The sequence below is a fragment of the Pangasianodon hypophthalmus genome, chromosome 14, assembly GCF_027358585.1.
Source record: "Pangasianodon hypophthalmus isolate fPanHyp1 chromosome 14, fPanHyp1.pri, whole genome shotgun sequence".
In the NCBI taxonomy this organism is placed as follows: Eukaryota; Metazoa; Chordata; class Actinopteri; order Siluriformes; family Pangasiidae; genus Pangasianodon; species Pangasianodon hypophthalmus.
In genome coordinates, this window is record NC_069723.1 from 12,024,871 (window position 1) to 12,052,564 (window position 27,694).

The 27,694-nt window shown below is 38.9% G+C and overlaps 3 protein-coding genes across 4 annotated transcripts in view; all 3 read right to left on the bottom strand.

Moving 5' to 3' along the window:
• Positions 1-2,852, bottom strand: part of rpa1 (replication protein A1) — a 32,608-nt gene extending 29,756 nt beyond the window's left edge. The window contains exons 1-2 of the mRNA XM_026924616.3: positions 2,656-2,852; positions 1,425-1,472 (exon numbers count right to left, since the gene is read on the bottom strand). Coding sequence (XP_026780417.1) covers positions 1,425-1,472; positions 2,656-2,688 — 81 coding nt within the window. The 5' untranslated portion in view covers positions 2,689-2,852. The remainder of the gene's footprint in view (positions 1-1,424; positions 1,473-2,655) is intronic.
• Positions 2,853-5,832: 2,980 nt separating this feature from the next.
• On the bottom strand, positions 5,833-11,246 carry serpinf2b (serpin peptidase inhibitor, clade F (alpha-2 antiplasmin, pigment epithelium derived factor), member 2b). Of its 2 annotated transcripts, none has more exons than XM_053239644.1 (9): positions 11,057-11,246; positions 10,269-10,351; positions 10,098-10,193; positions 9,740-10,016; positions 8,888-9,031; positions 8,520-8,708; positions 7,024-7,166; positions 6,675-6,879; positions 5,833-6,441 (listed from the first exon to the last, which is right to left on the bottom strand). In XM_053239644.1, the coding sequence occupies exons 2-9, from the start codon at positions 10,323-10,325 to the stop codon at positions 6,107-6,109; spliced, it is 1,446 nt and encodes a 481-aa protein (XP_053095619.1). In that variant the 5' UTR covers positions 10,326-10,351; positions 11,057-11,246; the 3' UTR covers positions 5,833-6,106. The 2 variants fall into 2 exon arrangements, with proteins under 2 accessions (XP_053095619.1, XP_026779872.1); XM_026924071.3 differs by having other exon boundaries at positions 10,098-10,172; positions 11,057-11,244.
• A 520-nt stretch (positions 11,247-11,766) lies between these two features.
• Positions 11,767-27,184, bottom strand: wdr81 (WD repeat domain 81). Its single transcript, XM_026924205.3, has 12 exons — positions 26,696-27,184; positions 24,698-25,203; positions 20,046-23,605; positions 19,814-19,921; positions 19,494-19,687; positions 17,171-17,352; positions 16,885-17,050; positions 16,508-16,673; positions 15,537-16,382; positions 15,008-15,153; positions 14,629-14,811; positions 11,767-13,744 (listed from the first exon to the last, which is right to left on the bottom strand). The coding sequence occupies exons 2-12, from the start codon at positions 25,051-25,053 to the stop codon at positions 13,418-13,420; spliced, it is 6,234 nt and encodes a 2,077-aa protein (XP_026780006.3). The 5' UTR covers positions 25,054-25,203; positions 26,696-27,184; the 3' UTR covers positions 11,767-13,417.
• Between the last annotated feature and the right edge of the window lie 510 nt (positions 27,185-27,694).

A 27,694-nucleotide genomic window follows, 5' to 3' on the forward strand; every position in this document is an offset into this window, starting at 1 on the left:
ATGACAGGAGTGGAACCCAATGTGGTCTTCTGCTGTTGTAGCCCATCCACCTCAATGTCCTAAGTTTTGTGCATGCTGAGATGCTTGGCTGATTAGATAACAGCATGCATGTGCAGGTGTTCCTAATAAAGTGGAGGGTGAGAGTATGTGGCCATCCACACCTGATGCCTGGATGTGCTTGCCGATAGACGACTGCTGAAGTATAAATCAGTCCTTTAACAGACAAAACAGTAAATGGTTCTACTCCCTGGATACCGTCAGCCCTCATTTACATAAACTTTACAGTCGCTTGACAATAAATGGGAAAAGATTTGGTAAGTTTTAAAAGCACACAGATTAAACAGTAGCTGGTGGTTAATTAAGCTATAAATCTAACAATTTAGTTCAGTTCATTTAACTGACAATGTGGTAAAACCTGCACCTGCTCTATTTTACCTGGTTGGTGGGTTTAAGCAGTGATCATGTGTGCCCCCCGTGTACTGGGATCGGCACTGAGTGTACTGTAGCTGCTATTAAACCACTGACAAAAACAAGCAGAACGTGACACCGACTGCTTCAACGGTAATGCCTCTGTCAATGTCTCTTCCTCCTTGTTACTAACTTGTACACCAGAAATATCCTTAAAACACTTCAGACAGGAAAGAAGCCATTGAACAAAAACTATTTGACCTATGACACTGACCTTTTTGATTAATCCCAAAATCTAGTCAGGTCATTTGCTGGTTACACAGATAACTCCATACAAATCTTATAAACATTTACCCGTTTCAGACACTGCAGTAAAAAAAATCTCAGATGGACGTACAACCCGAAAACATAACATCGCCACCACTTAGTGGCGGAAGCATAACAGACTTTCATAAACATTAATAACTGAAAGGTTGGTTTATCAGTACTGAGTGTGATTATTGCCTATTTCTAATCCCAAGGCATCTGTTTAGTTAACATTCAGAATCATTTAATTCCTAAAAACCTCCTGAGTTCTAGCACACATTTAGAATTCTTTCCAACGGAAACAAGTGAAAATATTGATTAGAAAATAAAAATGTGTTACGGTAATGAAAATGTTTCTAAAGATTAAACTATGCTTTACAATATACACAAACTATATTATTGCATAAAACACATTCATCATTTTTAAAGCTGTATTTTGTTTCTTGTGTTTTTATAATGTTTTATGGAAATGGGAATTTTTTTATAATGCTATTATAATGCAAACCCCCCCTCCAAAAAATAAAAAAATTAAAAATGAGCCACATCAATAATACTTTAAACAACCTAAAAGTTTAGAGTATTCATAGTTCAGTTACATGGATCTTTGCCATTTTTTGTAAAGTGTATCTGCTCATGTGAAAATTAGGCTTATAGCTTTATGAACACACGTCATACAAAATCATATGACAGTAGCGATAGCAGATACTTACAATCAGCTGGAGAACTGGGTTTGTAACCTCGTTACCTTTGATCAGGGACTGAAACATAAGAACAAATAAAAATGTAACCAAAATCAAGAGCCAACTGTCACAGTCTTTATACGAACTATATATCATTGCTATTATTTATTATATCTCACAATTGTTCCACTTCGTTTCCACTGCGTCCAGCTGCTATTTCTACCTCCATTGTAACGGAAATTACATCTGAGCCTACCATTTCTGCTTAAGGTGCAATAGTTGTATATTAAGATGGTAATTGTGTTGTGTTGTCTGAGATGCGTGTGTTGATTGTATCGCGTTGTGACCAAACACCAAGAAAAATTCCTAATACATGTAAATGTATATGGCAAATAAAATGATTCTGAGTTCCGAAGTAATCGATTTCTCAGCAAGTCAGCCAGCTGAAACTACTGACAGCTGCTGAAGCTTAAACAAAAGCATAATGCATGTGACACTTTCTTTCTGAAATGCTGCACCTAATGCATTGTTTTTATAAATATACTACCCAAAGGTAATATGCAGATTGTAAGCATCCATAACACTTATATAATAATTGATTCTCCATCATGTTATGATCCTGGTTATTCTATGTCTCACATGTCCAGGCATAGCTGCCAAATCCTGAGCTGGCTTTAATATTTTTTGTACACTTTTCTGGTCACAACCTTCAGAATCTTTCAGTTACAACCTGACTGGCTCTGAATGCACTTGTGTGTATTCACACTTAACAGACTCTTTAGAAAGTAGTAAAGTAATTACAGCTGCTTTAATAAATGTTAAAACTAGGTTTGGCCAAATATCTAACTGGAAAATGTCAAAGGTCCTTAAAGTGTATCATGAAAAGGGATAACACGTAATGTGCGTATGTGCAGAGAATAAGGCAAAGAACAACTTTACTTGAATAACAGAACAATTACACATTTTCCAAAACATTTTCTGAATTTCTATACTTTCACAGATATGCTAGCTATAGGCAAGTTCTTCAAACACTAATGCTCCAAAACTACGGTCTCTTCAGTAAACAACAGCTCATTAACAACATTACAGAGGCACAGAGATTACTATCTATATCCTAATCCCTGATGTAGACAGTCCACACGCTACAGTTTACTTAGCTCTGCTTCATAACACGGAGCGGCCATGACTCCGGGCCTGTACTGACGAGCCCTATATACACAAATATTGTATTTATTTATATCTCGTGCACTCTGTCACGTACCTCAATTGCGCCCTCTGACAATCTAACAGACATGACTTTTCAAAATATTACTCCGGGTTCAAAAAGAAATCCTGTGTTATTGTTAATTCACAACGTCTTCCGTAGCAGCAAAGCGTTTTGTTGTGCTAAGACTCGTGGCGCCAACTTTCTCTCAAAACGCGCGAATGTTGGTGCTACTTCCTGTTAGTTACGTCACTACCGGCAATGCGTAAGCCCACGTGACCGACTACTGCGTATACGTCTCGATCCAATATCTATTATTATTATTATTATTATTATTATTATTATTATTATTATTATTATATTGACGCCGATTTTTTAGTAATTTTTAGAATTAGTTTAGACATTTTTATAACTGCTTTGTTAAGTGTATTTTAAATAGCTTATTACAGTGCATGGTAATGATAGTTACTGGTTTTGGAATTTAAACGCGTTTTATAGGATAGTATGAGTTTTAGGTTTGGGGGTTATTTGGGGGTGATCTTGCAACCCTTTAGAATGGACAGCCAGCATTTAACACTGCTGTTAAATCTCCCTAATATTTTGGTGGCTGTGTCTCATATGTCACTTAATAAACCCACGTGTTCAAACATTTAATTGACAAAAACAGACAAAACATCTCAGGGATTTTTATAACCTCAATCCGGGAGAATGAGGTTATAATGTGCTTATAAAACTTATAACACGCATTCTCTCTGTCGCTCGTGTCTGATTCTCTCTCTCTCTCTCTCTCTCTCTCTCCCTGTGTGTGTGTGTGTGTGTGTGTGACCTTATCAGTCTGACCTAGTGCACATTTATCGGTCTTCGCAAAACAATAACGCAAGGAAGCTATTTTGGGGTATTTTGTCTACTTTTATTACTGTGACCTCATCAGAAATTGCCTCCAGCAGAAAACTAACGGTAGCATATTCTTATATATATTTGATAGTGGAAAATGCCTTCTCAGAAAATGCTTCCAGCATAAAACTATAAGTAGCATATTTTGATAGGTTATCTTATGACCAGGAAATGCCTCCAGCATTAAAAAATTATGAAGAAGCATGATTTCTGGGGACATTCACGCATGCGCATGCGCAGAAAGCCTTGGTCGGATAGCAGCATAGGGCAGAACAGCAGCAGCTGGCAGAACAGCAGCAGTAGCTCATGCCCTGCATCTCAGTATTAACGCCCTGTATATGTTTATTCCAGTCTAATAAAAATTAACGCACAGTATCAATACTCTTACATTAGGACAGATTTTTAAATAGAAACGTAAGGATCCAAAATATAGATACTTCAGATCCACCCATAGTTTTTATAGTAGGCTACAACTGTATTGTACTGAATACACAATGACACAGGTCTGTTCAGTTACATCAACATTAGCTGCATCTACAGTATATGTTGAGTTATGTAGTACTAAAGAAGTATGTAGATTATTTTAGATAATAAGCATGTGAGGCTTCCTATTGTCACTACATTTAAATTAATAAATACATAGTTCAGGTTTAGGAGTATTTGTATATTCATTGAAAATGTTTATCCAATATGCACGTTATTGAGATTTTATTCAGTCTTTATAACAATCCTTATTTCTGGAGAGCTGAGACCTCATTTTCTTAATGTATTATCAGAGGCCTAATTCTAATTCATTGGTTCATCTTCAGTTACCACTTTACCTGGGTCAGGGTCATGGTGATTTCGGGAACACTGAGTGCAAGGCAGGAATACACCCTGGATGGGATGGCAGTCTATTGCAGGGCATGATGCAGACACACACATACACACATTCTCACACTCATTCTCACCTAGGGGCAATTTAGCATAGTCAATCCACAATCCACTTTCCTCCATGTTTTTGGGAGGTGGGAGGAAATGGAAGAACCCAGAGGAACCCGCCTGGGGCAATCTAGCGTAGCCTACCTTCATGTTTTTGTTAGGTGGGAGGAAATCAGAGAATCTGGTGGAAACCCACATGAACACTGGGAAAACATGATCCAGCCCACCACAGTGAACTCTCCAAGGTACCCAAATGATATACAGCCCTGAAGCTCACAATTTAGAGGAAGGTGGAAAGAATACAAAGTTCATCATATAGTGCCGTAGCCCCATCCGAGTACCAACAGACTCTGTAGACTGATTGACTTTAGCATCAGCAAACAGCCTTGCAGAGTCAGGCCATTTTTAATCAATAGAGCATGTATTTGGCTAGGAGATCTGCCTGAACCGCTATATGGAACCTAGTCTGGTCACCCATTTGTATTACAATTACAATTACAGCATTTAGAAGATGCTCTTATCTAGAACAGCTTCCAGAAGGACATTATGGTCTCCATAAAAAGCATATCCTCATGCTAGTATCAATAGAACAGGATCTAAGAATACCATCAAGCTCAAACCCTGTTTGAGAGAAGTTGGTATCACAAGAAAAACACATAAGTCAAGGGATTTGTCTTGTCTTGTCTTTTTAGTTTTTTTTTTTTTTTAAATAAATTCATCTAATTCAAGTGCTTCATGAAGAGGTAGATCTTCATTCTTTGTCACTGCCTGTCTTCAAGCAAACAGGGCAAATTCATTCCAACGCCAGTACAGAGAAGAGTCATGAGGGATGGTGGCTCATGCTGAGCCGGGCTAGAAGACAATGGTCATTCATATCCCGGCAACCCACCACCCTGCAGATTTGAAAGTTTGCCCTACTGCTGACACATCTGAGCCAGCTGATCATCAAGCTCTTCACCAGTTGCATCAGGTCTGTTGGGAATGGGGAAAAATTCCAACTGTGTGTGTCCCTAGGCCGAGAGTTAAGAATACCTGTCTAGGCAAATAAAGCTCATGATTATATCTCATGGTTATTAAATTAAGTTGGACAAAACTAACTACATTTAAAACTGCTAAAAAGCGATGTTTTTACATCCTTTGAGTGATATGAAAAATCACTCCATTATACTACTTTTCAAATTATGTTCTAATATAATAAGCAAACTCAGCCTTATCTTCTTGTACAGAGGCATGGTTATATTTCTCATTCCTTTTTTATATTACTCATTCTTTTCGTGCTTATTAATTTTTTTCCCCCGCTTATTAGGATTTCATCTTATTTAGATCTTATTTAGTGACAGAATAAAGAATAAAGGAGGACTTTAATAGTCTCCACATGAGAGTATGACTGCCAATGATAGAAATATATACAAAGGGACATAATTTTTAAAAATACATTTATTTAATCATCAAACACATGCTTTTACAACAGCAGTAAAACAGAGTTGAATGCTGTCAATGTAAGCTTGACCCTGAGCTGAAAGGTCATTTATATATAGGGTAAAAAGAAACTATTAAAAATTCCAATATATGTCGTTGCCATATTTGTAACATGTCCATTAAACATATTCTAAGAAACGTATTCTAACCGAGCCTAGATATAGTGATTTGCTATTTGGAGGCAGACCAGTGCTAAAGACATAAATAAGCACCCTTACTTGGGTGGCTTGTCAAAATGCTTTGTACTAGGAAACTCTCCTTTATCTAAAAGGCTTGGACCTAATGTTACCACAGTTCCGCTAGGGTTAGGGTTTGAAATAACCCCCAGAAAAAGTGGCGTTTGAGTGGAATCATCTAAAAGGGCCAAGAAAAAAGGCTGGTTGACTGTAAAAGAGGGATTAGAGCGGCTGATTGCTACACTGGTTGCAGCCATAGCCTCTGCACCCTCCTCATTGATCTCAATGCTGGACTTGTGCTGTACACTGGAGACCAGCAGGGGTCCTTCTGAGATACCACCCAGATTGGGACTTGAGAACAGCTCCCTTAGACCTGAAAAAATAAGAATAAGCATATTATTATTATTATTATTATTATTATTATTATCATTATTATTATTATTATTATTCAATGAATTATTATTAAAATATTATCCTCAAGGAGTTGATAATTGTCATAGTTTGATATTTGATTCCATTTATTCTCATAGTGAGTGGAATTAATCACCTTAATTAAAAAACAATGTCTTGTGCTGGATATGAACTAAAGTCAGGGTTCTATCTTACCCATGCTTGTCAGGGCCTCTTCAAGTTCCTGAGTAAAATCCAATTTGAATTTGGGGAGTTTAACTTGCATACTTCTCTCTCGTGGGAAGTGATTATATAGATCTGAGATATTGAGTTTGGCTGCAATGGCTGACACGTCAACCGATCCTATTATGGGCATTACAATTATCAGGCTCATGTTCCCTTTGAACGGGAAACGAGCAATCTACCAAACAATAAGGGTGTACATTAGAGAAATGTCCATAAAATGAACAAAATACAGTTATGCAACATTACGAAACAAATCCACAAAAATGTAATTGATACTATTGATTTTCTGTCTGTTTCTGTCCAGTGTATATAAAGTTACCTGCGCATCAAGTTCATTATGGTTGAAAAGGCTGAGTGGGTATTTTGGCCCAAGCATCATGTCAACACTGACTATTTGTTTCTCATCAATATAAAAAGGTTCACTGGAGGTAAAGTGAGGGTCAAAGCGCCGGAGCCACTCTCCTGAAAAATAAGACAGAAAGTCATTATCGGGTAAGATAGTACATCTAAATTCAGTTTAGCTGGATAAATTGTTATTAATAATAAATCAATTGTTCCATATGTTTTTATGTCAAGGAAACTATTAAAATGGCCTGGAAGTATCTCTATACCTTTAAAGGAGATACCTTTAAAGGTACCTCTATACCTTTAAGGGAGAAGTTTAATTAATCGCTACAAATTCACACAAAAAAAGAAACTTAATGAGTATATATTTATACAGAATACCATTTCCATTTCCAGATACCATAAAGTTTCTTTATTTAATACAGGGCCAGTATTACTTTCCAAAAAAAGATCACTGATGTAAAGCACCATGGCCAGCCTTAGAGCTAAACTCATCAATCTCGCTACTGGCACCCACATGGTAGGTACATTCTTCTTACCTAAGGTATGACTGAATAACCTGAATAACCTCAATAAATCTTGGAACAGCAATTATTTTCAATTATTTTCTTAGCAAGCAGGATAAAATTCAAATCCAGGTCACTGTAAACCAGTCCTAAAATGTAACTGATAAATTGCCATCCCAAAGCTATTTTTGTCTCAAAAGTGAGAAACTGTCCAACCGCACAGTTAGAGAATTATATGCCCACTAGAGGCTAGTATAATAGTATGAATTGCCACCACCACACCAAACATTTAGATGAGTTGTGTGCACTAAGAAATTATGTACTTTTCCCAAACCACTAATGTATGCACCTAGAGTTTGCTAAATGTGATCAGTACAGATTATTATATATAGATAGATATTGATCTATTTGTTTCATGGAAAAAAAAAAAGAAGATTTGGGCATGCACAAAAGAACATTTTACAAATTTGCATACAGTAGCTCCAGGACATTTTAGATGAAATTTTAATTATACATAGGTTTACTCCATTTAGCTACTTATGTGACCTCTGATGGCAAATGGTTGCACCTAAACTTATTTAGGAGTTTCACAGTAATATGGGTGAATATATATGCAATCAAAATCTTCAAAATTTATAATATTAATATTAATAATATAAATAATTCTCCAAACTATATTGGCTATTTTGTGTAGATTCATTACATATGTTAAAAAAAAATACATGCAAATCAGGTCTTGGTTGTAACACTACAAAAGTGTGGAAAAGTTCAAGGGTTGAATACTTATGCAAGGCACTATAGCTGGAAAGTTTTCTGATGGATCTTTTAGCCCCACAAAGACCAGGCCAGTAATCGTGTCATATTGAAACCAACCAGGGCCCCACTATGGAGTAGTGTATTAATTCTGAACCACTGAACATGTAGGATGAGGTTCAATATTACAGAAGAGCTGATATTGTATTACCTTTGTAGTGCACAGCATTGATAAGCATCATGACAAGGTTAGGAGGGAGACTGGACAGGAAGTCTGTGACATGGCCATTTGTGGATTTCTCTACCCACTCATTGATCTCCTCCATATCAATCAAGGCTGCAGGCTTTGAATCATATATTTTGAGAGACTCTTCTATAAACTCCTGGTTTGGCCTAAATCCTTTAGAAAGAAAATATTTATAGATTTATCAGGTTTTCATCTGTTATAGAGACTAATGTCAGGATTAAGAGCTGCAGGCCTCTTCTACATCAGCTACACATCAATGACATTGACACAATGCATAATCTGTCCTTAAATCTGCAGAGAATATCATTGGGCTCTCATTTTGTCTCACTCACCATCAGCAAGGTAGATGCGGCTGGCGATTTGCAGGGCATTTTTGCGGACATGGTGGAGAAGGCTTTTCAGTGCTTTGTGGTAGCATGGCACTGTATCAGCATGTAGGTGCTGAAGGAGGAGCTCTTCTGTGTCATTCCTCGCTCCTAATAACCATACATACTTCACACTATTAACATTCTCTAAATGGTTGTTCCATACTCATTCATGGCACTTTCACAAAGAATAAGTGAAGCTACTGAATACACAAAATGGTGACAAATTAAATGGAAAAAAAAAAATGTTATGGGGAAATTTCCTGGCATGGTTTGGGTTCACTTGTTTCAACAGAATTCACTGCAAATTAATACAAAGTTACTCTAACTGATCACTTATATCCTATAAAAAAGCATATCTATCCTGATGGGAGGGGTCTCTTCAGAGATGACAATGCCTGTATCCACAGGGCATGAAGGCTCACTGAATAGTTTGACGAGTATGAAAATGATGTAAATTATATTCTATGGCTTTCACAGTTACCTGAACTCAACCCAATTGAACATTTTGGAGATTTTGGACAAACAACACTCTCCACCACCATCAAAACACCAAATCTTTTGGAAAAATGGTTTACAGTTCCAGGCGCTTGTAGACTCTATGCTAACACACATTGAACCTGTTCTCCTGGCTTGTGGTGGGCAACTGCTTTACCAAGACGCTTTAATTTGATTTTGCCAAATATGCTACTAATGTGATAAATCATGCTGAAGTTATATTCATGTGATATTAAATGTAGGTTTCATTAGTTGCTTAAAAGTGAGTTACGTGCATTAAATTGGTATCATTTGGTCAAGTGTTGCATGTCAGGAACATACCCAGAGCCAACTGAGAGAGAGCTAAGGACACACTCAGGGGGGAAATGATAATATTTGATTGTTTCGGATCTGCCTTCAGGGTCTCCAACAGCTCCAGACCAAACTTCATAATCCCACTCCCTATGGCCCGATGAAGTTCTTTAGAATTCATAGCACCACACGACTCATCCAAATCTTCCTCTGAGGAGCTCTCTGCATTTTCAGTAGTGGCGGTAGAGGTAGCAAAGCCATCTGGAGTTAATTCTTCTGTGTGGGACACGTTGGAGCTTACTACATCCTGTCAGAAACACATTGACAGAGGTCTCCTGAATCTGATTAGGTCATATGCAAGATTTTATCAAATGAACAAACTTCTTACTGTTCTGGGACTGCTGTTTATCAGGGGTATGAGAGGAATCACAGTGACCTTTTCATCCTCTGAAACGACATCCTCCTGTAAAAGTGCAAGACCATCCTTTTTGATTTAATGTGGAATGGGGGTTTGAGAAGTAAAGGTAAAAAAAAAAAAGTAATGTTGGTCTTGTTTTACCGTCCAGCCTTGTTGGCAGTAACAGAGGAAAAGGAGTACAAGTAATCTTAAATCCATGTCCTAATAGCCTGTAGCCTAATAGTCTGAAATCACAAATTTTAAATTGAAGCAAATTTTATGAGAAGCATATGCATAAATTTCATTTCAGGCTCAGTAATTTATTGGCAGAAGTATGGTGTACTAACTCAATACAGAATATACAGCCAGAATTCCACTTACATTAGAGAGGTAAGGTAAAGTGATGTTGGGTGTAAAGTTTTAAAGTTAATTTATCGCCATCTCTCCTTAGTCTTTTATGGTAACAAATTCCTAAATAAGTTAGGACTGCAATCTATTACTCTGTAGCGTCGTTTCTGATAGTCTAAATTCAACATTAAACATCAGCGGATATTGTTTTAACCATATGAGGAAAAATGATCAAAATAGTTGCAATAAAGTTTAGCGTCAGTGGTGCCAAATACTAAATTTGGTCTAACTTCAAGCAAATGCCAGTCTCTGTAAAAACACTGAATGTGTACCAAAAATGCATGTATATTAATCATAGAATAGATATTAACAGTAATAGTTCAACTCTCACTCTACATAATGCACTATGAACCATGGAACCTTCAGTAAACTTTGCTTGAGCCAATTTTGAAGCTTATTTGCTTATTCTGATTATTGATCATGCCGTACACACATTTTCAAAAGCTAAATATGCTAAACATTTCAGTTTAAACCGCATTATATATCCAAAGTATAGTTTGCAGTGCATGTTATGTACAATAGTACAAGAAAATTGAACGTACCTGGAAAACTACCTGGAAAATTGAGAGAAAACCACAAACGGTCAAAAGGAAAACTGTCCTCTCTTAAAGTCTGGCAATCAATGAACAGGCAGTTACACTTCAACTTTCATTGATCTGTGCTTCATATAACTCACATACATGTAAACAGTGAGTGAGATCTTGACGCCACAAACAGCAAGTGCAAGAGGTATGCATCATGTAGACATTTACAGATCCGTGACTATGCTGAACATAATGGACCATGAGCTATTTAAATGTAGGGTTCTGAGTAACCTGCATGCTGGAAGCAGTGGGTGCTTTCTACACCATTTACGAGAAGCACTGCAGTTAATGGAGAGAAAGGGGTAGAGATAAAGATAGAGAGAGAGAGAGGATGAACTGTTATGTATATAGATCATCAATAAAGATTGGCAGTTGGTGAATTAATGCTGTTAAGAGACAGGAAAATATAATACATTATCCAACAGAGAAAGCCACAGAGCTCTCTAAAACCGGAGGCATTAAATGTCAAACACTCAACAAGGACTTTGCCCTGCTGGCCCAAGGTTTCCAAGTGGCTGCAGTGGTTCTAAACAGCAAACCTTCAAAAGAGTGAAATTAACACTGATTATCCCAATTGCATTCATGAGGGCATATACGTATAATATGGATTAATCCATTTTCTTCTGTTTAAAAAAAGGATGTTTGAAATAGTAAAGACAGCAACAACATTTCTGACCAATTTGAGTTTACTTCAAATCACTGAAAATGTCCAAATGTGATGTCTTGATTACATGGCAAAAAATTGCAAGGCTTGAAAGTAAAAAAAGAAATAAGTTAGAATTAACTGCAAGAGAGTAATAACCTACTCTGAGTTAAACAATTCCATATATTGCAGTTAGACTTACAATAGACAATGTAAAATCTTGAAGACATGAACAATTGATCAGTTTGAGAGACGTGGACACAAAATAACTAGATCTACTTGTCTCACTAAAGAATTCCCAAACTACTGGTATTCCTAGGCAGACTTGCACTTGTGCAAGCAAAATGTCTGATCAAACAGGTAGAGTTTATTGCAAGTGATGGATCTCAAATTAGAAACTTTAATATGAATTCATTTCCAAAGCGTAATTATGACCAGAATTTTAATCGAGAATAGCTTCAGGAGTGTCTCTTATGTGTACCCTTGTCTGATCATGACCCAGTGTAGATTTAAGGATTGTGTAACAGATTTTTAATTTAATGTCGATAAAGCTGTAAAACATCATCTTTTACTTACTAAATTTTACAAACGCATAACTTCATTACTGCCCAATAGGAATGTCAAATAGGAGACTACTATGTGCATACAAATCACATCCCTATAATCAGTGGTTAGTTTCTAGGATACACAAGTATACTGTATATAAGGAATAAAAATATTACTACAGGTATACATAAGAGAATGAATTAATATAATTATGAGGATTGCTTATTTTGTGGAACAATCCAAATTATGTAAGAATTCACTGTTGCACTAAAATGTAAATCCCATTTAATATGGGATTATTGACCTGTTACTCAACCCCTCCTCATAGATAATCTATGGCTAGGTATTTCCTCATTTACCGTGGTGCGCATACTTATAGAGGTCCTCCAAAGAAAAAAAAAAAAAAAAAAAGCCTTTAACTGACTGCATACGTGACAACAATATGCAATGACAGATATGACATCCTCGGACATACCTTTCATATCATTAAGGTCCACCTACATGTTCATGAATAAAGGTACTCATGATATAGAGGATTTAGGACAACATAGAATACCAATAAAAACCCACAAATACTGCATAGTTGTTCAACGCCTCAGGTGCATGGTAACATTATAGCATTGACAAGGTTTGATCTGTGATTCACACAGTGGGGTTTTGGTGATTTCGTACACCTATTTTGAAAGTGTAAACACTACAGCGGAACCGTGATTGGCTCAACATTCCTGAGCAGTTCTTCTTATCCACTCGTCTCTAGAAACAATTTGTCTTTTTCCAGGATAAGAAATTAGATCCTTGAATTTCTTGTAGATAAACATCAGCTGGTCACAAACTCCATAGATAAATTGTATAAAATCGTATAAATTGTTTGTGAAGCTAATCGTTTGATTTTTGATTGTGTAAAGACTTTGAATATTCTGTTAAACCTTAGTAAGACTAAGGTGCTAAGACATTCTTAAATAACTTATATCAGTCACAGAAGCTCCCCACAATAGCTAAAAAGTGCATCAGATGAACATCGTCTTTGCTTTTTTTTCCATTTTGAGGAGGAGCCAGCACTGGTGCAAAGAGCAAATATATTAATGAGACACTCAAAATCAGGGCTGCTTGCTCTGGAGCTTTACGTGTGTTTAAGCCAGCAGTCTGATGGCGCCGTTCTCCGAACCCAGCAGCAGGAGTCTTTTGGTGGGCAACACTGCCAGGCTGGTGAGGGTCCCGCGGAAGTTCTCAGAGCTAAGTTTGGTGCAACTAGCTGGGCTGGCAGAGATGTCCATCATGGAGTACACGCCTATCTTATTTGCTACAGTGCCTGCCACAATCTCAGCACCATAGAGGTCAAAGGCATGGATGGGATCAGAGGGAGTCCTGTATAGATGAAGGGGCTTGTGCTCCAGATCTTTCCACACTGCCAAAGTGTGATCAGTGGAGGAACTAATCAGCAAATTCCCCTCTGCTGCCTGCAAAACATACAGATATGGGCACACATGCATACAACCACACATTTTAAGACTTTGTCTTGATTTTCTGGTTAAATGAAGCCAAGTCAAGGTTGACAGCTTTCTATCACAGTGATCCATAATTACAAATGATTGTCTAGATTGTATGTAATCAATAGCATTTCTCATATCAGCATTAATAATGAGTAATCCATGTTCATATTTGCCTAAACATGGGGTTGCAAAGGCACAGACAAAATCCTTGACCCTGATAATCGAGGTTAAATAAAGTTTGTTTTTGCTGTAGTCTGTTGTTGACTACTTCTGAACAAACTGACAGGGTACAACTTTTGCTCACCCTGTGGGAAGCTCAGTACTATTCCACAAATTCATAGACTAAAGAAAGTTATGAAGGTGGGTCTAGTTTTTTTTAACTGCTATGTACTTAAACTGTTTGCACCAAAAGAAAAAATAAGTCCTAAATCCACCTCAATGAATTATGTCCTATAAATCCAGAGTAAATCTGTGAATACAAGTTTTATTTGTGGCTGGAAACAACAAAATTCTTGTCTTCTTTAACATATTAGTGTACAATAGCCCCATTTAGAAAATAAGACATTTCTAATCAATGATAATCTTCAGGAATCTGTTGACCTTATAAACAATGGATTTTGAAAATCACTAAACGGGCTTTTGCGCAGCACATGGACCTCTTGCTCACCACTGTTAGGACATCCAGTCAATGGGTGACAAATACCAGGCGCATATCTGATTCACCACAAGTTTACGCAAAATGTTCTGAACAGCCTCATTACTGACCTCATTATAAATATAAATGATGACACACATTTGTAAAAACTACCCACTACATTTATACATCTGATAAGCAAGAAGCATACACCCACCTTCATCTGCAGTATATCTCCCTCATGAGCAGGCCAGCCTCGCAGTACCAGCCCAGTCCGTGCATCCAACAACACTATGAAGCCTGAGGAGAATCCAGCCGCCACTGTTCGTCCTCCGGGGCTCACAGCCAGGCAGCGGATTAGACCCGCACTCAGGTTGTTATAGGCCAGGCGAAACTCATGCTGAGAGTAAGGGAACAGCACAGCGTACCTTACTGATAGCCATTAATACTAATGCCAAGACACACTGCCCAAAATGAGCTGCATGATTAAATCAAACCCAATCAATTACATTTGTAGGGCAGCTTTGAAGAGCAGGGCAATGACCTCAGGTTTTTAAATGAGACAGGGATGACATGTTGGGGAGTGATGAATGTACCTGTAGGCCAGGCTTGCGTGGGTCTATAAAACGAAGGATAGAGTCAGCACTGGCAAACACCACGCTGCAGTGAGGAGGTGGCATAGTGGTGATGGCCGTGATGGGATTCTTTCCATCAAGTGCTTCATAACACCGAATCTGCTTGCCTTTTCACACACAAAAAAGAGATTGCTTATTTATGTTAATGCTGCATTATGTTACTTATTGAATTTTTAACAAAAACATAACATTACTGAGTGAGTAAAGAACTCACTTTATGAACATGGTGTCCTTAGGGACTCATATTACCATGGATTCATGCCACAAAATTGAGCACTTCTTGAATCCTCACTAAATGTATATTGACATGCCACCTGCAACTTTTAAATTAATCCATGCAGTGGAAAGAAAGTTTCTTGCAGTAACATATGCACCAGTGAGGTCTTTGAAATCCCAAAAGCCCCGAAATTTACATACTGTAGTTTTAACACTGTCTGTACAGTTACATGTAGTTAGAAAACTGTACTGTACAGATAGAATTGCCTCTCACCTGTGAACTGATCCCAAATGTGCACAGTGCCATCACAGCTCACCACCTGCTGTAACGCCTCCAGCTGTGCAACACAGAACACAGACTTGCGATGGTCTGTGTACGTCAGCCGAGGCTCCACCTCTCGAGTACCATCACCATGATTATACAGTGGCCAGAGTTTCACTGTTTTGTCTTTGCTTCCAGAAAGAAAGTAGTCCTCACCAGCTAGTGGAGCCAGACATTTAGCTGTGCCCGAGTGGCCCAAAAAGCTCTGCAGGCGGATCTGGTGGAAATGGAAACGTGGGTCCTGCTGGTTGAAGCCAATCTCATATTGCCAGTATGCCAGCCAGTTACCCTGCAGAGAACGACTAGTGCGTGGGAGTTCCTGCTTCAGTGCACTGTCCTCTGGAGTGTGACCCAGAACCCAAGAGGATGAAGAAAGTGAGGAAACTGGTCCCACTGACATTGAGGCAAACATGGACGTGACAAAGCTTGATGATGGAATATAGCTCACATGAGGCCGTCCCCAGATATCAAGAGAGGACTGATTCGGGCTCCCACTTGGTTCAGTGTCCCGTGCTACTTGGATGCGATTTCCTACCAAGTGACTGCCAAAGGTTCCAGACTCGGGAAGGGCATCCCCACTAAGAGGAGTTGAGGTGGACGAGGGGGCTGGGAAAGGACTGCGACCAAATTGGTGACTTAAGCTTGGGGAGAAGCCCATGGAAGAAGTGGGCATCTCTGCGCTTTGACCGCCAGGTAGGTTTGATTCTGGGCTTCCTGGACTTACTTTGTTATAGTAGGACATAGCCAGTCCCCAAACTAATTCATGGTTAGGAACTAATTTGCGAATAACTGTCTCACCTAAAACCAAAAACAAAACAAGTATGAGAGATAATATTATGAAAGAAATAATGCACAAATAAATAAAATACTTAATTAATTAATTAATAATGCTCCAAAAAATCAATAGGAGAGGACTGCCTCACCAATGAGACAGTGCAAAGGGACATAGGAGGTATACGCCATCTCTGGGTTGAACACGGCTTGAAGTTCTTCCAGAACACCCAGTTCACAGGTCACCTCTGTTCCCCCTGGAGTGCAGACATCAATGTATATGTACTCTCCAACCTCTTTTCGGGGGCCTTTCTCTATCTGCACAGCAAAATACCAATCAAATCATTAAACTACCAAAATAAGAAAGTTAAACAAAAGCACAGGCTAAAATTATTGTTCCTGTCTGAAAAAAAGAAATCAGTGCAGTACAAGGCCTGATTCAACCAAATCAGCCTAGCGTTAGGAAACCAGATGCATTACTGGTTATTAATATGTACCAGTAGCATTAATATATACCAATTTGTGTTACCTGGTTCCGCAGATTGTCCAGCAAAGAGAAGACTTGAAAGAACTTGCAAAGTGTGTCTGCCATGTGTTGTTGCACCATCTCCCTGCCAATTCGCAGCCATATCAGTGCCATCAGGCTGAGAGTCTTCAAACACACAGCAGAACGGGACTGCACCCCACTGGGAAAACTGTGCATACAGCCACGTCAACAAAGGTAATATTTTAAATTTATTGCAAAGAAGTGTGTGCTCTCACTGTAACTAAATGCAGAAGCTGAAAAAGAAAAGGGCTCTAGTGTGAGACTTTACCCCATTTTGGGTGAGGTGAGCAGGTCGAGCAGGGGCAGAAGCACATCTTGATTGATCTTCATCAGCATGTCCATTAAAGTGGTGTCTGATAGATAAACTATAATCTTTTGAGTCAGCACGACTGCACCTAGAAGTCCTGCCTCCTTACGAGTATTCAGGCGGCAGGAGGATGGGGGAGACACCTGGAAAAGAGGCAGGTATTAAATTAGGACTGGGTATCTCATTGATACAAAATTATTAAAATGGTGTACTATCATGTCCATTCATTCATTCAGTACGATGACAAACAGAAAACTAAACAGCACACAAATAACCATCACTCATTGTCATAAATGTCCTAGGTGTTTTTTCACAAATTTCTTAAAACCAATTAGTATTTTCAAGCTAAAACTCTCATGGAAAACACTAATCACCCAGAGAATAATACCAAGTCTGCCAGCCAGTAGCCATCCAAGTCAAGCAAAGGTCATGGATCGCTTTTTAAATCAAGCAGCTATGTTTCTGCTGATTTTACAAAAAGTAAAATAAAGGGTAACCATTTGATCACCTCACTTTACATAACTAGAGAGCTGTCTAATTATTAGACAATAGCTCAATGACTGGTTCACATTACAGGTCTGCTATGTCTAACAAAATTAAAGAATACTTGTAGAAAAATCTTGAAACACTCTTGAAATTATTATCCTTAATATTTTAGATAGATGCATATGACGGCCCTTTACTCCTTTTCAGATCCCAGGTTATCAATAAGGTTTAAAGCAATTATGCCCATTCTCTTGAAAGATGCTAATTCTGATTACACAGATTGAGATAATTATTGCATTAGATATGTGCCATCTATTCTACAGTGAATATAAAAAGTCTACACACCCCTATTAAAACTGCAGGCTCTTCTGATGTAAAAAAATTTAAACCAAGTTAAATCATGTCAGATCTTTTTTCACCTTTAATGTGATATAGCAACCAACAAAATTCAAGCAGAGAAACAAATAGAAAATGTTTCAGGGGAAAAAGAAAAAAAAAATTACAATAACCTAGTTACATAAGTGTGCACACCCCTTAACTAATATTTTGTTAAAGCAGCCTTTGCTTGTAATACAGCACTCAGTCTTTTTGGGTAACAGTCTACTAACTCAGCACATCCTGATTGGGCAATTTTATACCACCCTTCCTTGCACAAATGCTCCAGACTGCAAGGTCCTGTGCACAGCCCTCTTTAAGTCATTCCATAGGTTTTTGCTAAGATTTAGAGCTGGGCTCTGACTGGGCCATTCCAAAAAAATTTAACAAGTTCTTCTGAAGCCATTCCTTTGTTGACTTGGATTTGTGCTTTGGGTCATTATCATGCTGGAAGGTGAAAATTTTCTTCATGTTCAGTTGTCTAAAAGAAGCCTGCAGGTTTTGTGCCAAAATAGATTGGTATTTGGAGCTATCCAGGATTCCCTGAAGAGAAGCAGCCCCACAGCATGATGCTACCACCACCATGTTTAACCATGGGTATGGTGTTCTTTGAGTAACAAACTGTCTTGTTTTTATGCCAAACAAATCTTTTAGAATTATGCCCAAAAATCCTACCTTGGTCTCATTAGATGATAACACCTTTTGCCACATGGTTTGGGGCAAGTTATGCAGGCTTGGATGTTTTTTTTCCCCCCCATGAGAAAGGGCTTCCATCTAGCCAACCTATCCCATAGCCTAAACAATGTGAAGTATATGAAGGATTGTTCTCGCATGTAGGGAGTGACCAGTACTTGCCAGATATTCCTGCAGCTACTTTAATGTTGCTGTATATTAAAGGCAGCTCTTGGCAGCCTCCCTGATAAATTTTCTTTCTGTCCTTTCATCAATTTGAGAGGGAGATCCTATACTGTCACCCTGGTGCCCTGTTTTCTTCACTTGTTGACCTTTTAATAACGAGATCCTGTACATGCTTTGTAAGCTCTTTGTGGACTATACGCCATTGTAAGAGTGTGCACACTTACACCAGGTTATTCTAAGTTCAAAGCGTTTCTATGTTTTTCACTTTAATTTTGTTGGTCTATGTTACATAAGAGGTGGAAAAAGATCTGGCATGATTTATCCTGGTTTCATTTTTTACATCACAAAAACTGACAATTTTAATGATGGTGTGTAGTCTTTTTTGTATTTTAGTATTTTACTAAGATTTCTATCAGTGATGGATCCTGATTTTGTCCTGAACTGCAAATGGATGAGAATATTCATGCTTTCTTGCAAGATCAGTGTATACAGAATGGACCATATACTTTGAACAAAAGGTTTTAAAGAAGAATGATTAAAAAAATAAAATAAAATAAAAACTTACCAGGTAGCCAATGTATGGCAGGTACTGATAGGTCAGAACAGGCTCTCCATACAGATGGGCGATGTAGATGAGACAATCAAGAACTGGCTTTGCAGTCTGGTCACCAACAATTGGTTTCTTTTCATAAACACTTCCTGCACTGTCAAGGCTACTCTCTTCATTTGCAGACAGCAAAAATTGGTGCTTCTCAGGGCCTTTAGAGAGAATTGTTTTAAAACTAAATTAAGACTGGTGAGAAAACAGTATTGTATTTAGTATAGTGGCAAATGGTTTACTCAAATACATCAGCAATCCTCATAAAACATATGTTTGATTCTTACCTATATAGCAGGTAGTAAGAAGACGCAGAAGATTTCTTGCTACATATCGAGAGGTTACTGTGGGCCCCAATTTAGCAGACAGCCATCTTACGGTCTTGCAAACAGTGTCTAATTAAAAATGTATATAAAAATTACTTGTACAATGGTAATTCCCAAAATTTCTGAATTCACAAAACGTTTCTGACACAACAACATTTTCAAAACATTATCCCCAAATGCTTTTTCCACTTACCCAATAATATCTTGTGTTCTTTCTCCTCAGAGTCCTCTGAAGGGTCATGCTCATCATCCTCTAACCCTATGTTTTTCTCACTCTCTCCTTGCACCATTCCATTCATGAAGTCACCCTCTAGGGTACCCACTGTGGCTTCAGACTCCTCTGTGCAACCAGACAATGTCAGTTCAAGACTAGGAACTTTCTGTACTGTTCTGTCTTTCTCCTCTACTGTTGCATCTTCATCCTCAAGGTCACCTCCATCTTCCCCATCACTGGTCTGCTTTAAGTCCTGACTGCTGTCAGCAGATTTTAAACTTGCACGATCCTTGGTGGAGTCTCCATCTCCAATGGACACCTCACTGGCACTACTCTTGTCGCTTAGTTTACCCACACTTAGAGATTCCTGGTCTTGGTCTTTGTTTGCAGAGTTCTTGCCTTGCAGTTTAGCAGATACTCCAGCTGTTCCTACAGATGATCCATTATTGACATAAAAGCCATTCTGAAAGTCCTCACCATCAGCAATAAAGACCTGGTCATTCAGACTGATGCCTGATGAGTAGTCCACAAGTCCTTGGTCTCCAACTCCAACACCTCCACTACCACCACCACCGCCTCCTCCCACTTTGCCAGCTGAGGCAGCTGATGATGGCCTGCCATCCACACATTCAAAGTCTTCCTCCTCTTCTCCTAAGCCACCCATACCACCCCTTAAGGCTTTAAGCCCATCCCATTCATTCCCTGCCCCTGTGCGACAACTTTCAAATCCAGTGATAACTTGGAGCACATGAGGTAGAAGACTAGACAGGAAAGCTTGCAAGCCAAGCCGCACTATAAGCTGCAGTACAAAACAGTCTGTGTAGAGGTAGAAACGACCACGAAGGCAGTGGGGGTTTTCATACACACCTATGAGTGGCTTTATCAAATATTTTGAGGAATTGCGTGGTCCAAGGACACTGGAGATTGGTTCAAATAAGTACCAGGCAGCATACACAGCTGTAGATTCTTCTGTCATTAAAGCAAGCACAAAAGGTAAGAGAATCTCCAGTCCCTCTGCAGTGATATCACCCTGTAGAAGAGTCTGCAGCTGTTGCCATAAGCTGAACACAATATCCCGACCGTGAACACTGTTGATGGACACCATCTTGGAATGGTAAGAGAAAATGAAGTGATGGAGTGCTGGGAAATATTCAGGGAAAGGTAATGGAGATAACACGGGACTAAGCAGTTGCCAAGGATTTGGCGGTGGAAGGCCCTCATAAATTGGGTCATATCTGAAAAGAAATGGTAGGCCAGCATAGTGCAAGTTCAAAGATTCAGTCTCAGATGTGTGCTTGTGAATCTGTAGAAGGCTCTCAAGTGCATGATGAAGTGGTAGTGGGATATCCCTAACACTGGCAAAGCAAAACTTCATTACTGCTCGATACCGGGCATTCAAAGATGTGCCTGGTTCTTTACATTGGAGTTCTGATGAATAAAATATTTCTGCAATGAAGACACCAAGGGCTTGCATGTCTCTGTGAAATAGGTCTGTAAAAGACAAGGGTGCTTTTGATGCAGTACATGACACTCTCCTGTCTACATCCATTGTATTCTGAACTTCAGAATGCAACCCTTTAACTAAGAAGATATTAAGCTTCTCTAACTCTTCTAAAGGCTGTATAGGCTTGAATCCTTCTGGCAAATTTATTTTGAAATCATCTGTGCTCGTGTTAGACACAGTGATACCTTCCTGCTTCTTAATAATTGAAGTTCCTCTGTGAAGAATATTACCCATAGATCCAAGAGTATTTATGGTGCTGCTTGCAGTTTCTCCAGGAACAGAGCTATGAGAGGGAGACAATACCAAAACAGCATGTTCCCCAGTTGTCTTCCCTCCTGCAGAGCTCACAATAGGTACTGGCATAGTCGTGGTGGCAGAGACAGTAGCACCTAAGGAATCAAGAGCCTCTGTTCCTTGCTCAAGCTCGTCATCCCTATCAACCAGTGTCCAACCACTAGATTCACACCCTGTTGCCTCTGGCACCGTTCTATCGACATCTACTGTAGTCTCAAGAGGAGGGATTTGCCATGCTGACACACTGATAGGACCAAGGTGGGGAGGTTCTGCTGGTGAATACTGATAAGGTGCAAGGCATGGTGGGTGAGGTTGGTCAAACAGTTGAACAACTCCATAGCTGGTTAGATGGGTATGGTTATCCACTAAATGTAAGCATACATTCTTGGCTTTTACTGCTTCTTTACCTGTCAGCTTATAGCCAAAAGTTAGGTCAATCCAATGGTGTAGGTGCTGGGATACTTCACGACTGTCTAAAAGACGCCTGTGCACTGCAATAAACTCCTCATAGGAGTTACACCATGGAGGCACCTCAAGATCTGGCATGTCTGGGTGAATGGACCGAAATATAGTAGGATCTGTGTAGAATTCCGGTATGCATTCGTCTGGGGTCCAACTCTGAATACGTTCCATGCTAGCTGGGTATTCATTGGGCTCCCACTGAGAACGAACATGGCTACAAAGTACTGATTTGGGTGTTTGTCTAGCCTTGTAGACATAGTATGTAATGTCTGATAGAACATCTGAAATATGATGCGGCACATGGAGATGATCTGACTGTCCTGAACCACTAGGACCTACCGATGCACCAAGATCGGAAGGAAAGAGGCTTCCACCACCTCCATTAGCTGCTGCTACAAGAGCTTCTTTGGTCATTTCATAAGTGAAATCCAGTTGTTTGTCACCCTTATTTAGACGAAACTTTGACCTCCTGAGATCACGAAATCTTCCATATGGTACAGTGAAGTCTACCACCCAGGGTAAAACTGGGTGATAGTTGGGGTCACCCTCACGTCTTCCAGCTAATCTGTTCAGTTCCATCAAATAACAAAAGTTGCTGACTCTACCATGAACCCAGTCTAGGACCAAAGATTTGAGATAATCATGACAATCCTGGCAGTGCTGTTCACTGACATCTCTTCTTAAATTTTCAGCACCTGTATCGTCTACAGTTTTTGGCATTTGCCTTCTCATTGCATACTCCGCTGCATTCCTGTCCTCATTGATTTTTTCATAATGTGCTAGGGAAATTCTGAGGCGACTGCAAAGCTGCTCATCAACAGCTATATCCTGCAAGGAGAGCTCTCCACAGGACAGTCCTGATGCATGGCATTCACGCATTGCTATGAGTACTTGGTACAAAATAAACAATACTTTAGCATTGCTGTTGGCAAGCTTAGCTGGACTGTAGGTGACAACATCATGAAGGGAGTATCGTGTATATGGGAGAATGATGTACATCATCTCCCCTGACTCAAGCAAGCATTCAGCTGGGACCACATTTGGACACAGAGTGTCTGTGTTCTGCTTGACAGCTGAGGAGCTGGATGATAGAGGACACTCTTTCTCCTTCTCTCTGGCTGGAGAGAGGGATGGCGACAACCGGTCAGTTGAGAGAAATGTACAGCCAAACAGTTTTTGCAAAGCTTGCTGTACTGCATCAATGGCCAACACCTGTGTTTGGTCTGTAGCACTTGCATATGGCTGCACATGGTTCATATACGCCTCATGCCAAAGATTCCTGTAATACAGACAAATCAGATCTTAGTAGATATTTTGAATCTCTGACATTTGCATTTCTAGTATCCACATTCTCTGCCAGAACAAGAAAGTGTATGGGTTATTTTTATATGATCTTATAGAAATGTAATATGCAGCTTCTACAGCTAAAGATACACTATATTGCCAAAACTTTGTTGACAGCAGACCATCACACCCGTATGTAGATTTAGTTACTCCTGTACTGTTATAGTAATCTCCATTTTCTAGGAACACGTCCATTAACTTTTGGACCATGGTTGTGGTCAAGTTGAAACAGGTTTGGGCTGGGCCTCTTAGTTCTAGTGAAGGGAAACTGTAATGCTACAGCATACAAAGACATGATAGATTCCTCTGTACCATATACAAAACTTTGTGGCAACACTTTACAAGTGGTCAGGTGTCCACAAACTTTTGGTCATATAGCGTATAGACCTATTTAAGTTTCACTGAATATAATATTTATAAATTATAATTTTATAAATTATAAAATTATAATTGTAATATAACAAAAGTAATATTCTCAAATTAAAAAATAAGTTGTGATGACAAATAAAACAAAACGTGATTGTTGTTTGTTCCTGACAATTTACTATTTGATCTAATTAATGATAAAATATTTTATCAAGTCTATGTCAGTCAGGAACCTAACCTGTATAAATGTGATCAACTTAAACAACAACAAAAAAATCAACAAAAAACTAAAATCTTTTTAATAAAACACAAATATTTTAGGTTTTAACAAAAGAAAATTATCACAACAACATTTATATCTATTTAAGGAGAGAACACCAATTAATACTATATTGTTTAATGTTAAAATTGTGAGCTTCTAATTGATTGCTGTTTTAGATCCTGTGACTTTGTAACAGGACAGAGTTCGAAAGTTTTTTTTACACTGGGATTTCCCCCCCCCCAAATGTTCAATTTTATATTAAACTGAAACTTTTAAAATACAACTCGTGGTATTTTTGTAAATGATGTGTACTAAATCCAATCTCTGTGAATAACACTTACTTACACAGGTCATGTGACATGTATTGAACCATATTACTCCTTGGTGCTCGTTATTTACCTGATGTTGCACTCTGACACTTCCTGCATCTGTCTCATGAAAGAGTCCTGGGAGCCCTCCCCATGCCAGCCTGGCTCCCTGGCAATCCTATACCCCAACTTGCTTTTCCTTAGACCCTGGATGCAAACACGAGTCCATCCAGGTGGTAACTTTACCTGAGAGCGCTGGAGAAGAGTACGGATATCTCCATCACTACTACAGTCATAACGAGCACAACGGGTTACCCTCCTTTCTCTTAGTCCCATAATCCAGCGGGTCGAAACGAGTGCCACCAGCTCATGAGGTCGTGTTCCTGGTCCAATCTGCCGCTGGTCCAGTCCAAGGTCCCGCTCTAAGGCTGAGGCCAGCCACTCCATGACAACCTCTCAGGGTTTAACCAGTATAAGCCAAAGTCTTGATGCCAAAGCTTTACTGCTCCTCTATGAAAGGAACATAAGGATCCTCCTATTCCACCATGAGAAGTTCATAAATGGGTGGGACAGTGAGCATCACTGAACATTGAATTTCTATGAAGAAACAAACAATAATAACAAAACAAAAAGATATATGAATATCAAACACAACTAGCCAAGAATTTATGACATAGGCTTAAAGTTTCCACTACATGCTGTGCACGTATTAGATTAATGAGGTTAATCTTTGGCTATGTTTACATGCACATCAATATTCCAATATTAATCTTAATTTGGCAATATTCTAATTAGCAACTGCGGCAATCCAATTACCCAATACAGATTAAGACAATATTCTGATTCCCACCCATGGAATATGCCTGTTTTAATCAGAAAATTGTTGCATGTAAACACCTTATTCAGAAAATCCACTGAAAGGACACACATGCGCATGCTCAGTCCGCAAGGAATTGCGGGTGCTAACAGATGCTTAGCTGTAGGCTAGGAATGGCAACTCAGGCATACTTACAACAACCATGTATACAGGACTATTCCAATGCCTGTCCACATATAAACATCGTATTCAGAATATGGCTGCAACCGAAATATAGACCTTAAACTGAATTTGATGTGCATGTAAACATAGCCACTAACATATCTTTATATGTGAATACATTCATCAATTTTGTTCAATCATCATAAATATCTGCTTTATCCTGGTCAGGGTCATGGAGGATGCAGCGCCTATCATAGGAACCATAGGAGTGAGGGAGGAATACATCCTGGATGCTAGCCCATCACAGGACACCATACACACACACTCACACACACTTATTCATGTCTAGAGGCAATTTGGATTAGCCAGTACTCCATCTGACTAGCTTTTGGTAGGTGGGAAGAAACCGGAGAACCTGGAGGAAACCCACAGAGCTCAGGGTCAAACCACCGACTATACATGATAAATAATTCACATACACACATACAAATACACACGTGTATCAGTTTAAGTAGTAGGTTGCATTATGAATGCATCTTCTCAGGATAAATAGACAAAAATTCATCTAAGCTGAGTGTACAAGAGCTAACTAACTTTCCTCATGACTGCCACACCAGGAACTCTATTGTGATGTCCCAGGGCTGGTCAGAATAAAGCAAAACAAGAATACACTACTGATACTCATACTGTGATACATGACTTCAAGCTTATCTTAGATTATTGTGGATATTATCCTCATCATCATCATCCTCATCATCATCATCAGTTTTAAAATGCTGATCATCTCCATTGTTGCTTACTGTGACAAAGCTTAAGTTTCCACCCCTTTCCTTTAAAGTCCTAGTTTTCATTAGTTAGCCACTTTCCTGATACATGTCCTGAAATATCACGTTTGTTTGTTTTTGTTTTGCCATACTACCTACATTATAAGTTTCCTCACAACAAAAAGTAAACAATAATTACAAAGTTGACATGATAACTTGCTTTTTACGACACAAACGAAGTGTTTTAATCCGGAAAGGAGAGTAGAGTAAAGGAAAAGCTCTACTGATAAGCAAGTGAAAGACAGTTTGGTGTTGCCCGTTAGCTAACTAGCTCCCAGCTTTTTACCTCTGCTCTGTAGTCAGCCTCTCACTAACTGCTGGGTGTAATGTCAGCTCCCATCTTTCCTCAGCGCTAATTCATCCATACAGGCATGCAATGAAATCCAGAGGGGAAATAAAATCACGTCAAATGTCTAACAGAGGACTTTAGTTCCTGCCAGGCGACATTATTTTGCTTCCTCTGTGCTGATAGAAGCCATGATGTTGTGACCGTAAACACGTGACTCTCGTCATCCTGCGCGCGCAAATGCGCTGATACTACGGTCATCTGGACGTCCTTTGCCGTGCAGTTATTACCTCTAGGTGCAGCAAAAAGTCATTTATAGATTTGCGCTCAGAAGTGGATAACAAGAGAAATCTGAAAGTGCACTCATGTGACTGCGCTGAAAATAGCTGGTGATCACAAGTCATGTGACGTTTTCTTCAAAATAAAAGCTTTGTTTGTTCCGCTTTCTACACGCTCAAAACTCAATCTGTCCGCAGTATTAAACGTCACACAATAACATTATTATTATTATTATTATTATTATTACTATTAATACTATTTATATGCAAATGCGCTTTTTGTAGAGTTATACTTGTGTTCCTGAAGTATCACAGTTTTTGCTAGCACTAGGTGATTTGTTTGTATGGATGTAGTGCAAAGCCCCTGAGAGGCTCAAACATGGTTAATTTAATGGTTACCAGAACGTTAGATGAACGTTTGTCTAAGGTTACAGCAGAGCCGTTTCAGTGTTAGAGGAAAGTTCTCTAAACCACAAGCAAAACAAAACCGTAATATATTTCTGCAAAGAAAGTTTTCCTGGAAAACAAAGGAACTAAAAAAAAAGATCTAAGAATTAAAAAAGGAACCAAAAACAAACATTTCCAGAACCATCCAACCATTTTTTGTGCCATAGGTAAATTCATTCTTTTACTATATACACTGCCTGGCCAAAAAAAAAGTAACCGTTTGGGTTTAAACAGCAAATACTTAAGAGCTGTTGATTGGATAATTACTATAGTG

Coding starts and splice junctions, on each gene's coding strand:
- serpinf2b (XM_053239644.1), bottom strand. CDS start 10,325: ATGGATTTAAGATTACTTGTACTCCTTTTCCTCTGTTACTGCCAACAA. Junction 10,017..10,097: donor TAAACAGCAGTCCCAGAACA/GTAAGAAGTTTG, acceptor TGTTTCTGACAG/GATGTAGTAAGCTCCAACGT. Junction 6,442..6,674: donor AGAGGCCCTGACAAGCATGG/GTAAGATAGAAC, acceptor TTATTTTTTCAG/GTCTAAGGGAGCTGTTCTCA.
- wdr81 (XM_026924205.3), bottom strand. CDS start 25,053: ATGGAGTGGCTGGCCTCAGCCTTAGAGCGGGACCTTGGACTGGACCAG. Junction 17,051..17,170: donor CTCACCTCACCCAAAATGGG/GTAAAGTCTCAC, acceptor CTGTATGCACAG/TTTTCCCAGTGGGGTGCAGT. Junction 13,745..14,628: donor GAGATATACTGCAGATGAAG/GTGGGTGTATGC, acceptor TATGTTTTGCAG/GCAGCAGAGGGGAATTTGCT.